At 45.6% G+C, this 15,899-nt stretch overlaps 1 protein-coding gene across 1 annotated transcript in view; it reads left to right on the top strand.

Annotated features, from left to right (window-relative positions):
* The window catches only part of TMTC1 (transmembrane O-mannosyltransferase targeting cadherins 1), a 361,323-nt gene that overhangs the window by 312,395 nt on the left and 33,029 nt on the right, over positions 1-15,899 (top strand). The window contains exon 13 of the mRNA XM_029058287.2: positions 9,746-9,854. Within this exon, the coding sequence (XP_028914120.2) occupies positions 9,746-9,854 (109 nt within the window). The remainder of the gene's footprint in view (positions 1-9,745; positions 9,855-15,899) is intronic.

Below are 15,899 nucleotides of genomic sequence, written 5' to 3'. Positions count from 1 at the left end.
AGCTTGGACAGTGGCTAGCGAGTGGAAGGCCATCTACTACAAGTCAAAACGCACCATGCTGGGTAGCTGCGGCATGGGAGAGAGTCAGGGGCTGAGACTCGAGTTTACTGCACAGAAGGCAGGAACGGTAAACCACTTCTGTATTATTACCAAGAAAACTCTGTGGATCCACTACCAGAACGATGACAGGTGGAGAGCGGATCGTTCTGGGAGAGATGTGTCCGTGGTGTCGCTATGGGCCGGAAACGGCTCGACGGCATAAGACAAGACTGAATCCCTTGCATTCTTTGCAAAACTGGGAAGGAGTGGACCACCTACTTCCCTAGGTGATGCAAGAGTTAAAAAACTCATTACTTGATTGAGAAACAGCATGGCCTAGTGAATAGAGCACTTGCCTGGGAGGCAGAAGGACCTGGGTTCTAATCCTCCATCGGCCACTCGTCTGCCGGGTGACCTAGGGCAAATCATGTCACTTCTCCGGCTTCAGTTATTTCAACTATAAAATGGGAATTAAGACCGTGAGCCCCATTAGCTTGTATCTACCCCGGGGCTTAGTACAGTGTCTGACACATAGAGTGCTTAACAAATGCCATTTAAAAAAATGAAAAGGTGGAGTCTTTGGTGTTATTGTTCTGATTGGCTTTTGGGAATCTGCCCAGCCTCTCTGATCTTGCTTAAACCTGGAAGCCCATAGAGCCATCCTGGTAGCCTGATGTGTTTGTGTTTGTGTGTGTGTGTGTTTTGATTGAAATCATCTGGATCCACAGGAAATCCATAGGGTTAGTAGTAATAATGGGAACAATAGTGATAATAATGATAAATGGTTTTTGTTAAACGCTTACTATGTGCCAAACTCTGTTCTAAGCACTGGTTTTATTGTACTCTCCAAAGTGCTTAGTACAGTGCCCTTCACACAGTAAGTGCTCAATAAATACGAATGAACGAATGAATAAAAGGTTGGACACAGCCCCTCCCCTCCATGGGGCTCACAGTCTTAATCTCCATTTTATAAATGAGGTAACTGAGGCACAGGGAAATGAAGACACCCAAGATCATGCAGCAGACAAGTGGCAGAGCTGAGATTAGAACCCAGGTCCTTCTGACTCATAGGTGCATGTGCTGTCCTTTCCACAGAATCCTGACTTTTTCCTCTCTTATTGCAATAACCGCTGTGGCGAGCCAGAAGACAAATTTGCCCGGGAAGCCCCGTGTGCGATAGAAGAGCTTTAATGAACCCTGGCTTTGTTTACATTCTCTAGGAAAATTGGAATGTCATCATTTTCTTCCATGGCATAAATATTTCTAACAGAGAGTAGTTAAATGAGCCAGGCTGCTTTTTCAATTAGCAGAGTTAGTGTTGGCTTCCCCCTTTGGTGAAAATCATGTTCCCCTCTCCCTGCCCCTCTTAATCTCATTTCTTAACATCCTTCACTACCCCCCTCAAAATCTGGCTCCTTTAATCCTCTCATCACTAGGATGGTGACTTCAAACCACTCTTGACTCGGGATCTGGCCGGGATGGGATGATTCGAGTAAACAAACCAGAGCAATGGGGACATAACCATCCCAAATCCTTTATTTGCTTCCATTCTCGTAGGGGTCAGGATCTCAGGATTTCGGGTCTCCTTTCGTCAGGATGAGGTTAACCGAGCCCAGCTTTCAGAAGTCATCTGCGTGCTAACCAACGGTTAGTGTAGAAAGGCTTTAATAGTGAAAACACTGCTAAGATGCCAAATTAATACCCGCTCATCATTTTAGATGATGCAGATAAGTAGAAACAGTGTGGCTCAGTGGAAAGGGACCGGGCTTGGGAGTCAGAGGTCCTGGGTTCTAATCCCAGCTCTGCCACTTGTCAGTTGTGTGACTTTGGGCAAGTCACTTAACTTCTCTATGCCTCAGTTACCTCATCTGCAAAATGGGGATAATAATAATAATGTTGGTATTAGTTAAGCGCTTACTATATGCAGAGCACTGTTCTAAGCGCTGGGGTAGATACTGGGTAATCAGGTTGTCCCACATGAGGCTCACAGATAATGCCCATTTTACAGATGAGGTAACTGAGGCCCAGAGAAGTGAAGTGACTTGCCCACAGTCACACAGCTAAGTGGCAGAGCTGGGAGTCGAACCCATGACCTCTGACTCCCAAGCCCAGGCTCTTTCCACTGAGCCACGCTGCATGAAGACTGTGAGCCCCGAGTGAGACAATCTGATCACCCTGTATCCCCCCAGCACTTAGAACAGTGCTTTGCACATAGTAAGCGCTTAACAAATACCAGCATTATTATTATTATTATCATTATTATTATTATTATATTAGCAACTGGAAGCAGGAGAGCAGGAGGGTGTAGTGGAGGGGCAGGGGGATATAATTGGCGTCTCTCTCATCCCCTCCCCAAAGGAGCAGATTAATTGCTTTGGGTCAGGGTGAGTCACCATCGGTTTCCAGTGAGATTCTGATGGTTTCTTTGCGGAAGCGTGGCGATTTTGGCTCTCTGTGATTCCTTCCTGACTCTGAGCCAACCCAGAGAGTCAGGGTCCCAGCCCGAATAATAACAACTGTGGCATCTGGTAAGCGCTTACTACCTTCCAGGCACTGAACTAAGCGCTGGGATGGTTATGAGCAAATCAGGTTCGACATAGTCCTTGTCCCGTGTAGGGCTACATTCTCAATTCGCCTTTTACAGATGAGGTCACTGTGGCCCAGAGAAGTGAAGTGACTTGCCCAAGGTCATACAGCAGACAAGTGGCAGAGCCGGGATTAGAACCCGGGTCCTTCTGACTCCCGGGCCTGTGTTCTATCCACTAGGCCTTGCTTGTGACAGGATGGATAACTATATAATTATAATTGTGGTATTTGTTAAGTGCTTACTATGTGCCAAGCACCGTTCTAAGCGCTGGGGTAGTTACAAGGTAATGAGGTTGTCCCACTTGGGGTTCACAGTCTTAATCTCCATTTTACAGATGAGGTAACTGAGGCATAGAGAAGTGACTTGACCTAGGTCATGCAGCAGACAAGTGTCGGAGCTGGAATTAGAACTCACATCCTCTGACTCCCAAGCCCAGGTTCTTTCCACTGAGCCACTCTGCTTCCCTATCCATACTGTTGGTAGGTCCACAACAGGCCCAGATGGAGGCATTTAAATAATAATTTATTATTATTAATGATAATAATAATGCCTCAGGGATGGGCTCTTCCAGCGCTCCCCCTGGGGGATTCCATCATTATCCTCTCACTTAGTCCTTCTTCATTATTCATTCATTCATTCAATCATACTTATTGAGCACTTCCTGTGTGCAGAGCACTGTACTAAGTGCTTGGGAGGTTACAAAATAACAATGAAATACCCAGTCCCTGCCCACAGTGAGCTTCCCAACCCCTCTTCTACTTCAACCCAGCCCACGTTCTTTGCTCCTCTAAGGCCAACCCTCTTCATATAACAATAATAGTAATAATTATGGTATTGGTTAAGCACTTCCTATGTTCCAGGCACTGCTCTAAGAACTGGGGCGGATAAGAGATCATCGGGTTGGACGCAGTCCCTGTCCCACTTGGGGCTCATGGTCTTAATCCCCGTTTTACAGATGAGAGAACTGAGGCCCAGAGAAGTGAAGTGACTTGCCCACACAGCTGATGTGTGAAGAGCTGGAATTAGAACTCATGACCTTCTGACTCCCAGGCCTGTGCTCTATCCGCTAGGCCTTGTTGCTTCTCTTCCAGAAGGCCGGCAGTTGTCTGACAGAAAATGACTCCCCCCACTTTCAAAGCCTTACTGAAGGCACCTCTCCTCCAAGAGGCCTTCCCGGACTAAGCCCTCATTTCCTTTGTTTCCAGTCCCTTCTGCATCACCCAGATTGTCTCTGTTGCTAAATTGTACTTTCCATGTGCTTAGTACAGTGCTCTGCGCACGGTAAGCGCTCAATAAATACCATTGAATGAATGAATGATTTGCTCCCATTATTCGCCACTGCCACCCTCAGCCCCCCAGCACTTATGTCCTTAGCTGTAATTTTAAAATTTCCATTAATATCTGTCTCCCCTTCTACACTATAAGCTCATGGTGGGTAGTGAATGTGTCTGCTATATTGTTATATTGTACTCTCCCAAGTGTTAGTACAGTGCTCGGCACACAGTAAACTCTCAATAAATGTCATCAATTGATTGAATTACCTCTACGGCCTCTACTCCACCCTATTTGACTCTTCTGCGGCCTTCAACGCTATCGACCGCCCCTTCCTCCTGATGAAATTTTCTAACCTCGGTTTCACTGACACTGATCTTTCTTAGTTCTCCTGTCTCTCTGGCCTCTCATTCTCCGTCTCTGTCGTGGGGCTCTTCTTCTGCCTCCCACCCCCTAACTGTGGGGGTCCCTCAAGGCTCAATTTTGGGTCCCCTTCTGTCCTCCATCTACACCCTCTTCCTTGGAGAACTTATTCACTACCGTAGCTTCATTTCTATGTAGATGATTTCAAAATCTACCTCTCCCTTCCTGATCTCGCTCCTCTGCAGACTATCCTTTAGGATATGTCTACTTGCATGTCCCACCAACACCTCAAACTGGCCTCCCCCGTCTCTCTCATTACTGTAGACAACGCCACTATCCTCCCTATCTCACAAACGTGTAACCTTGACATTGACCTCAACCCTTCTCTCTCATTCATCTAGCACGTTCTGTCTGTCACCAAATCCTGTCAGTTTCACCTTCACGACATCTCTAGAATCTGGCCTCTTCTGCCCTTTCCTCTACATCCAAACTGCTCCCGCGCTGCCCCAACATTTATCCAGTTCTGCCTCGACTCCTGCATCAGCCTCCTCCCTGACCGCTCCGCTTCCTGTCTCTCCCCACTGCAGGCCTAACTTCAATCTGTTGCACTGGTCGTTTTTCTATAAAACGTTCAGTCCACGCTCCTCCTCTCTTCTGAAGCCTCCAGCGGTTGCCCACCCACCTCCACGTCAAACAGAAACTCCGTACCGTTGGCTTGAAAACACACCATCAGCTCTCCCCTCTCTCTTCTCACCAATTTCCTACTTCAGTCCACTTTGCTCCTTTAATGCCGGTTTACTCACTGTATTTCTCTCTCATCGGTCTTGCTGCTGACTCCTTGCATGGGGAAGCAGCATGGCTCAGTGGAAAGAGTCTGGGCTTCGGAGTCAGGGGTCATGGGTTCGACTCCCGGCTCTGCCACTTGTCAGCTGTGTGACTGTGGGCAAGTCACTTCACTTCTGGGCCTCAGTTACCTCATCTGTAAAATGGGGGTTAACTGTGAGCCTCACATGGGACAACCTGATTACCCTGTATCTACCCCAGCGCTTAGCACAGTGCTCTGCACATAGTAAGCGCTTAACAAATACCAACATTATTATTATTATTGCCCATGCCCTCCATCTGGCATGGAAGTCCCTCCCCCTCTATATCTCATCGACCTCCCTTCTCCCCTCTCTCAAAGCCCTAGTAAAATCCCATCTCCTCCAAGAGGCCTTCCCCAACTAATCCTTCATTTCCTCGACTCCCTCTCCCTTCTGTGTCACTTATGCCATTGATCCTGTCCCAGGCTCTCAACACTTATTCCATATCTGTAATCTATTTATTTATATTAAAGTCTGTCTCCCCCTCTAGATTGTAAACTCCTTGTGGGCAGGGAAGGTATCTATTCATCTATCGTGCTCTCCCAAATGCAGCAGCCTGGCTCAGTGTCAAGAGCCCGGGCTTGGGAGTCAGAGGTCATGGGTTCAAATCCCGGCTCTGCCACTTGTCAGCTGTGTGACTGTGGGCAAGTCACTTCACTTCTCTGTGCCTCAGTTACCTCATCTGTAAAATGGAGACGAAGACTGTGAGCCTTACATGGGACAACCTCATTACCCTATATCTACCCCAGCACTTACAACAGTGCTCTGCACATAGTAAGCACTTAACAAATACCAACTTTTTTTTTTAGTACAGTGCTCTGCACACAGTAAGCACTCAATAGATTGACTGACTGAATTCAAGCACTTGATATTCCCAGCATCCTCAGCTCCATGGCACTTATGTACATATCCAAAATTTATTTTTATGACTATCTCCCCGTCTAGACGGTTAGCTCCCTATAGGCAGGGAAAGTGTCTATCAGCTCTGTTGTAGCAGAGTCTCCTAAGCACTCAGTACGGTGCTCTGCCTGCAGGGAGCATTCAATAAAATATTATTATCATTATTATTTTATGTTTTAAGGGCTTACAATAAGTCAAGCACTGTTCTGAGTGCTGGGGGAGATAGAAGTTAATCAGGTCGGACACAGTCCCTATCCCACGTGAGGCTCGCAGTCCAAATAGGAAAGAGAAAAGGCAATGAATCCCCATTTTACAGATGAGAAAACTGAGGCACAGAGAAGTGAAATGACTTGTCCACGGTCACCCAGCAATGACTTGTCCACAGTCATCCAGCAAGTGGCAGAGCTGGGGTTGCAACCCCAGGTCGGCCCGTGATCTATCCCCTAGGCCATATGGCTTCTCATAAATAGAGACTTGAACTCCATCCGTTTCATTCCCATTTAGCCAGCGTGTATCCATAATGGATTCTTTGTAAAGAATGATTGCAATATTTTGAATATTGAAAGAAGGCACAAAGAGTAATCCAGTTTTCTTCTCTCAGTGTAAGAATATTTTATTCCTGCTGATCAGAAAATCCATAGAAACAGGAGAAGCAGCATGGCTTTGTGGAAAGAGCCCGGGCCTGGGAGTCAGTGGACCTCAGTTCTAATCCTGGCTCCACCACTGTTCTGCTATGGAACCTTGGGCAAGTCGCTTATCTTCTCTGCGCCTCAGTTACCTCATCTGCAAAAGAAGGGTTAAGGCTGTGAGAGCTCTGTGGGACCGTGACTGTGTCCATCATGATTATCTTGTATTCATTCAATCATATTTATTAATAATGATGGTATTTGTTAAGCACTTACAATGTGCAAGGCACTGTTCTAAGCACTGGGGGCATACAAGGTGATCAGGTCGTCCCACCTGGGGATCACAGTCTTAATTCCCATTTTACAGATGAGGTAACTGAGGCACAGAGAAGTTAAATGAATTGCCCAAAGTCGCACAGCTAACAAGCGGCGAAGCCGGGATTAGAACCCATACCCTCTGACTCCCAAGCCTGTGCTCGTTCCACTGAGCCATGCTGCTTATTGAGCATTTACTGTTTGCAGAGCACTGTACTAAGCACTTAAATGGTATTTGCTGTTTGCAGAGCACTGTACTAAGCACTTAAATGGTATTTGTTAAGTGCTTACTATGTGCCAAGCACTGTTCTAAGCACTGGGTTAGAGACAAGGTAAACAGGTTGTCCCACGTGAGGCTCACAGTCTAAATCCCCATTTTACAGCTGAGGTGCCTGAGGCACAGAGAGGTTAAGTGACTTGTCTAAAGTCACACAGCTAAGTGGCGGAGAGAGGATTAGAACCCATGACCTCTGACTCCCAAGCCCGTGCTCTTTCCACTAAGCCATGCTGCTTCTTAGTCCCGTGCTTGTCACATATTAAAAACTGGCACTTTAAAACATCTTAGTCCAGTGCTTGTCACATAGTAAGCACTTAAATACCATTTTTTAAAAAACCGGCACTTTAAAACATAATCCCTCCAAACAGTCTGAGTATTCTTTAACCCCTCCCCAATTCATTTTTTGTATTACGTGCAATCTTGAAATATAATATCACCAGCTGGATAAAAGAATCACCACAGTCTTTTTTCTTCAGGAGAGACACGAGTTTGGGATTTCAATTAAAAAGTCCTTCAGAAAGAAATGGGAATTAAGCCAGCTGCCTCCAACTCTGCTTGTGGGGAATGAAGAGTTTTACTGCCTCCCAGCGGATCATTTAATCTACTCGTTTCTGTGGTTTAGAGTTTCCAGAATTCCCTCTCAAAGTCCCTTCCTTTACAAAGCAAGCGCCTGCTTTCCGTTTACATAAATGTGTCACAAAATCTTGCCAGGAGCCCAGACAGACAAAGTGACAAGCCCTCCTCAATTAGTGGAGAAGAAAGCAGGGGGGGAACCTATTTGCTTTTCCTTTCATTTCCGTCATTTCGGTGGAGAGAGGGATGCTAAAGAAGCAGCGTGGCTCAGTGGATAGAGCCCGGGCCCAGGAGACAGAAGGAAGCGGGTTCTTATCCCCGCCGCCTGTCCTCTGGGTGACCTTGAGCAAGTCACTTCACTTCCCTGCCACTCTGCCCATTTCAGCGTGGCGCGGTGGGAAGAGCCCGGGCTTGGGAGTCAGAGGTCATGGGTTCTAATCTCGGTTCTGCCACCTGACAGCTGTGAGACTTCGGGCAAGTCACTTAACTTCTCGGTGCCTCAGTGACCTCATCTGTAAAATGGGGATTAAGACAGTGAGCCTCACGAGGGACGACCCGATTGCCTTGTATCTACCCCAGCGCTTAGAACAGTGCTCGGCACATAGTAAGCGCTTAACAAATACCAACATTATTATTATTCTAAACTCACACCTCCCCCATGAGACCTTCCCTGACTAACTCTTCTTTTCTCTACTATATTCACCCTCCCTTCTACATCTTCTAAGCAACTGGGTCTGTACCCCTTAAATACTTCAAAACTCACCCCATTCCCACCCCCGAGCACTTAAATACATATCCTTATAATCTGCCACTTACCCAGTCTTTAATTTATTTAACTGCCCAATCCCTGACTAATTAATTTAGATAATTAAAGCATAATGCAAGCATCTCTCTCAGTCACCTGATTCCTTGGTTTCGCTCCCGGCAGATACATCGATCAATGGTATTTATTGAACGCTTACTTCGTACAGAGAACTGTACTAAATGCTTGGGAAAGTGTAACATGAATTGGTAGACAGGTTTCCTGACCACAATCTGCCACTTACCCAGTCTTTAATTTATTTAACTACCCAACCCCTGACTCAATTGTAAGCTCCCAGGGGCACTTATATATACCTACTAAGTATAGATCATATCTACCAAGTCTATTATTTTGTCCTCCCCCAACTGAGTGGGAGAGTGGAAAATAATGTCGCCTAGTGGATAGAGCACAGACCCAGGAGTCAGAGGTCGTGGGTTCTAATTCCGGCTCTGCCACCTCTCTGCTGTGTGACCCTGGGCAAGTCGCTTCACTTCTCTGTGCCTCAGTAACCTCGTATATAAAATGGGGATCAATATTGTGAGCCCCAGGAGGGACAAGGACTGTGCCAACGTGATTATCTTGCATTTACTCCAGCACTTAGATCAGTGCTTGGCCCAGAATAGGCGTTTAACAAATACCGCAATCATTATTATTATTATTACTTCACTTTTCAGTGCCCCAGTTGCCTCATCCGTAAAATGGGGTCTGTGACTGTGAGCCCTATGTAGGATAGGAACTGTGTTCAACCCAGTTTGCTTATATCCACCCCATTGCTTAGTACAGTTCCTGGAACATAGTATGCCCTTAAGAAATACCATTAAAAATGCTTAATACACTGTATTAACAGTAACAGTAACAGTGTTACAGTAACAGTGTTACTGTTGTGTTCAGTAAACACTCAAACGGCCCCCCACCAAGACTGTAAGCTCATTGTGGGCAGGGAATGTGTCTGTTTATTGCTATATTGTACTCCCCCAAGTGCTTAACATAATTACTATTATCATTATTACTGTGCTCTGCACACAGTAAGCACTCAATAAATACGATTGAATGAATGAATAAATACCTCTCATTAATTGATTGACCTATTGATTAACCAGATTGCTTTTTCCCCCATGATTCGTATAGGTCCCAAGAAAAGAAAGAAGAAGCTATCTTCTTGTTAAAAGAGTCTATTAAATTTGGTCCGGAGTTTGCAGATGCTTATTCAAGCCTAGCTTCACTGTTGGCTGAACAGGTAATGTTGGATGTAATCTGACATAATTTAGATTGTGCTTATTTTTGTCAGGTTAACCTTCCCTCGATTATTTCTCAGACCGGTCCTGCAAAAACAGTAATCGGTACTATTGATGGGAGGTTAGATTATGATGGTAATTGTTAAATACTCAGTGACAGTGTATGGATCAGAAAGCTGGACAGTGAAAAAACAGGATAGGAAGAACATCGATTCTTTTGAAACGTGGTGTTGGAAGGTTTTTGCGAATACCACGGACTGTCCAAAAGACAAACAAATGAATTTTAGGGCAAATTAAGTCGAAGTGGTCTTTGGAAGGCCAAATGACTTGACTTAGATTAGCATATTTTGGACACGTAATCAGGGGGACTGATTCTCTGGAGAAGAAACTAATGCTAGGAATAGTCCAGGGAAAATGTGGAGGAGGCAGACCAGCAGCTAGGCGGTTAGAGACCGTAACAACGATAATGGAAAAACCAATAGAAAGGTTGCAGAATATGGCAGAAGACAGGACGTTCTGGAGAAAGTTTATCCATGGAGCCGCTATGAATCGGAATTGGCTCAACGGCATTTAATAATAATAATGTACTTACTAAGCGCTGGGGTAAATACAAGATAATTAGGTTGGGAGTAGTGAGTCACATTGGGCTAACAGTCTAAACAGGAAGGAGAACGGGTATTTTAGCCCTATTTTACAGATGAGGAAACCTAGGCTCAGAGAAGTTAAGTGACTTGGCCAAGGTTACACAGCCGCCAAATGGCAGAGCTGGGATTAAAAGGTGCACTGGTTTATTAAAAGAGATAATTAAAGCATAATGCAAGCATCTTTCTCAGTCACCTCATTTCTTGGTTTCTCTCATGGCAGATACATCAATCAATGGTATTTATTGAACACTTACTTCGTACAGAGAACTGTACTAAATGCTTGGGAAAGTATAACATGAATTGGTAGACAGGTTTCCTGACCACAAGATACATGAACATATTCATTCATTCATTCAATCTTATTTATTGAGTGCTTATTGTGTGCAGAGCACTTGGGAAGTACAATTCAGGAACAGAGACAATCCCTGCATATACTTCTTTGGATCTGTGACCTTTGGACATTTGATATCTTCCCTACTCTCAACCCCACAGCACTTAAGTACACATCTATAGATGTCTAATAATAGTATAATGATAGTATTTGTTAAGCACATACTGTGTCCCAAGCATTGTTCTAAATGCTGGGGAAGATACAAGGTAATCAGGTTGTCTCACGTGGGGCTCACAGACTTAATCCCCATTTTACAGGTGAAGAAACTGAGAAACAGAGAGGTGATGTGACTTGCCCAAAGTCACACCGCAGATGAGTGGTGAAGCCAAGATTAGAACACACAATCTCTGACTCCCAAGCCTGCGCTCTTGCCACTAAGCTACACTGCTTCTGCAGTCTCCCTCTCTAGACTATAAACTCACTGTGGTCAGGAAATGTGTCTGCCTTCGTGTTGCATTGTACTCTCCCAAATGCTTAATACAGTGCTCTGCACCTAGTGAGCACTTAATAAGTGCCATTGATGATGATTGATCATAGCGCGTACATAATGATGATCTCTGTCAATTTTTTGTTACTGTTCCATGTACTTTGATGCACTGTATGCCTTTTAATCCTGCCACTTCTGCCTTATATTTGTATATTTATAGTTGTGTTTAACCTGACTCCTCCATTAGATAGTAAGAGGCCGAAAGGAAGGAATTCTGTAATTCCTTGATTTTTAACTCCCTTTGTTCCTTAATACAAAATCTGACAAGTAGTGAATGTTCAATCAATTCTACTGACAGAATGATTGACACTTAGGCTACTATAAATTATTAGAGGCATCTAGCTAAATGGACTTTTCACTTTACCCAGCATCCAATCAGACCATTTTCTTTCATCCATTTCGGATAGTACTCTGCTCTACATCAGTCTAGCCCAGGAATATTTTGAAGTGTGTGTGTGAGAGAGAGAGAGAGAGGAGTGAAGGAGATAGGAAGAAAGACCTTGTCTTATCATTATTATTATTAAGGCCAATAATAATAATGATAATTGTATTTGTTAAGCACGTATTATGTACCAAGTGCTCATCTAAATGCTGGTGTAGATGCAAGCTTATCATATGGACACAGTCCCTGTCCCACTTGGGACTCATGGGACTCATAGTCTAAGTAGGAAGGAGTAGGATTTAATCCCCATTTTACAGTTGAGAAAAGTGAGGCACAGAGAAGTGAAATGACATGCCCAAGGTCACAGAGCAGGTATGTGGCAGAGCAAGGAATAGAATCCAGGGCCTCTGACTTTCAGGTCCCTTCTCTTTCCACTAGGCCACACTCTTTTTACCTTATTATTAGACTGGGTTGTTTTTCAGTGTCTTTCTTTCTTTGTTTTATGATGTTTGTTTGTTTTATGGTATTTGTTAAGTGCTTACTATCTGTCAAGCTCCCTTCTAAGCTCTGGGGTAGATACAACTTAATTAGATGGACAAAGTCCCTGTCCCGCATGGGGCTCACAGTCTAAGTAGGAAGGAGTAGGATTTACTCCCCATTTTACAGTTGAGGAAACCGAGGCACCGAGAAGTTAAGTGACTTGCACAAGGTCACACAGCAAGCAGTCAGCAGAGCCAGGATTAGAACTCAGGTCCTGGGATGCCCAGGTCCATGCTCTTTCCACTACGCCACGCTGCTCCTCTGCTGCTTCTCACGCTGACTGGAAGGCTGCGTCCAGTCAGCCTTTGATGGGAACTGTGTGCTGGTGCTTTCGAAATGTACAATCAGGGGTCCTGATGAACCTTAATAAGGGAATTTCAAGGAAGAGCGGGAGCTTTATTTCCCAGGAAGCTAAGGGGCTTCTGCACAACCATTTACAGCATTAAGGGTCTGTCATACCTCAGCCCCCAAAGTTTTCTTGAGTGGATGTGGAAGATGAGGGCAAGGAGACATAATTTCTCTCTTTTTTTCCTGGCTCTGGTCCTGCGAGGTGCTGCTTCCTTCCTTTAGAAGCGGCTTCACAAGCTAACAAGTGTCTTGTCTCATGTTGTCGAGTCATCTTCGACCCATAGCTACGCCATGGACACATCTCTCCCAAAACGCCCCACCTCCATCTGCCATCGTTCCGATAGTGGATCCAGAGATTTTCTTGGTCAAAATCCGGAAATGGTTGACCATCTCCTCCTTCCGCGCAGTCAACTTGAGTCTCTGCCCTCGACTCTCTCCCGTGCGCTGCTACAGCCCAACACGGGAGAGTTTTGACTCGTAGCAGATGCCTGCCACTCACTAGCCACTGGCCAAGCTAGGAAAGGAATGGGCAGGCCTCTGTTTGACTTTCCCTCCCGTAGTTGAGACCGGTAGAGTCCTGGAAACTCTCCAGGTTTGATGTTATTAATATAGCAACAAACAGGCATATTCCCTGCCCAAAACGAGCTCACGGTGATGACTTGAGGAAGTTGGATGGGGTTGAAAACAGTTAAGGTCTCTGCGGGGGAATAGGACAGATGCAAGGAAGAGGAGGTGTGTGGGAGAGAAGGCCAAAGAAGAGTGTTGTAGTCACAGAGAGCGATTTCAAAGTTCGTTGAGAGTAGAGATTGTACAATGACTAGAGATGATGAGGTCGAGTGTGTGTCGAAATTGGTGTGTGGCGAGGTGGGCTGGAGCAGGAGGTTGAGGAGTGAGAGGAAATGGCCAGCAAAAGGGTTGTCAGGGACATCCACATGGTAGGCTCCGCCACTTGCCTGCTGCGTGACCTTGAGTAAGTCACTTCACTTCTCTGGGTCTCAGTTACCTCATTTGGAAAATGAGGATCGAGACTGTGAGTCCCACGTGGGATAGGGACTGTGTCCAACCCAATCTGCCTGTGCCCGCCCCAGTGCTTTGTACGGTGCCTGGCACATAGTACCTTCACAAATAGCGGATTCCTTTAAGGAACACAGTACCTTCACAGCATTGCTTAAATCCATCCTTGTTAGTACAGTTACTCATCCTGTCCCTCTTGGATGATTACGTCAGCCTCCTTTTTGACCTCTCAACCTCCTGCCTCTCCCCACTTCAGTCCATACTTCACTCTGCTGCCTGGATTATCTTTCTACAGTTCAGAGCGTGTCACCCCACCCCCCTCAGAAATCTCCAGCGATTGCCTATCCATCTTCGTATCAAACAAAAACTCCTCACCATTGGCTTTAAAGAAGTCCATCGCCTTGCCCCCTCCTATCTCACCTTTGGAGCTAACCTTCTCACTGGACCTCCGTCTCGCCTGACCCGCTGTCAACGTCTCTCCGTCAACTCCTGGCCCACATCCTGCCTCTGTCTTGGAACGCTCTCCCTCCTCAGAACCCACAGACAATCTCTTTCCCCCACTTCAAAGCCTTACTGAAACCACATCTCCCAGAGGCCTTCCCAAACTAAGCCCCACTTTTCCTCATCTCCCACTCCCTTCTCCGTCACCCTGTCTTTCTCTTTTTGCTCTTCTCCCCTCTCCCCACCCCACAGCGCTTATGTATATATCTGCCATTTTATTTATTTATTATTGATGTCTGTTTATTTGTACCGATGCCTGTCTCCCCCAACCCCAGACTGTGAGCTCATTGTGGGCAGGAATTGTCTCTCTTTATTGCTGAATTGTACTTTCCCAAGCAGTTAGTACAGTGCTCTGCACACGGTAAGCGCTCGATAAAAACGATTGAATGAATGAATGAATACAGTGCAACAATAAACAGTGACATTCCCTGCCCACAACTAGTTCATTTCAGAAGGGCTTTGAAGAGGGGGATGGGGCGGTGAATTGTAGTCAGGGTGGATTTGAAAACAGGAAGCTCTTTATTAATAATAATAATTGTGGTATTTGTTAAGTCTTCATCCCTGCTCTGCCACTTGTCAGCTGGGTAACTGTGGGCAAGTCACTTAACTTCTCTGTGCCTCAGTTACCTCATCTGTAAAATGGAGATGAAGACTGCGAACCTCACGTGGGACAACCTGATTACCCTGTATCTACCCCAGCGCTTAGAACAGTGCTCTGCACATAGTAAGTGCTTAACAAATACCAACATTATTATTATTATTATTGTTAAGCACTTGCTATGTGCCAGGCTCTGTTCTAAGCACTGAGGGGGGGAATACAAGCTGATCAGGTTGGACACAGTCCCTGTCCCACATGGGGCTCACATTTTTAACCCCCTTTTTCCGGTGAGGTAACTGAGGCCCTGAAAAGTGAAGTGACTTGCTCAAGGTCACACATCAGACAAATGGCAGAGCCAGGATTAGATCCTGTGACCTTCTGACTCCCTGCCCCGGGTTCGATCCGTTAGGTCATGCTGGGCAGGGAATATGCCCGCTAGCTCTGTTATATTGTATTCTCCCAAGTGTTTACTAAAATGCTCTGCTCTGCACACGGTAAATGCTCACTAAATGCAAATGATTGATCGATTGACTGGGGAAAGGGCCCGGGCAGGGGAAGGAGCCTTTAGTCATTTAGTCCGAGTCCTAAATGACAAGCACTCCAGAAGGGTTGAGTGGGGAGCAAAGGACCATATTAGAAGGACCAAAAATCACTTCCTTGTCATTCCATATGGCGCGTGGGACTTTGAAAATGAAGTACCGTGCGCTTTCGAAGCCAAACACATCTGCTCCCTTATTTACTGTGCAGTCAGCCGTGGGTTTCTGCTTCGTTGGAAAATTCAAAAAGGAATGAGCTTGGCTTGGTGGATCGGACCCCAGTAAAGCCCTTTGATGAAAGAGAATGTCAGAGTGCTTTTTCGGATGTCGGTAGGCATGACTCGTCCGCCGCAGCCCCTGGCCGCCTTTGGCGGTTTTCAATTCCAATCGTCCTAAACCCTGCTGACAAGTGGATCACTGTTCTTATGAAACATTAGAGTAATTCTCTAAAGAAATGCATGGCGAGGGAATGACTTCAAAGAATGAAACAGCTCCATTCTCAACCAATTAAGTGTGATTTGTAGGGGTTTGTGCCTTAGCTGGAACAGGGTTTGACATAGCGGTTTCCATGGATTTTTCTCTCTCCCCCTTCCTTTTTTCATCTTC

The sequence above is a fragment of the Ornithorhynchus anatinus genome, chromosome 2 (assembly GCF_004115215.2).
Source record: "Ornithorhynchus anatinus isolate Pmale09 chromosome 2, mOrnAna1.pri.v4, whole genome shotgun sequence".
Classification (NCBI taxonomy): domain Eukaryota; kingdom Metazoa; phylum Chordata; class Mammalia; order Monotremata; family Ornithorhynchidae; genus Ornithorhynchus; species Ornithorhynchus anatinus.
This window is presented reverse-complemented; position numbering and strand designations above follow the sequence as displayed.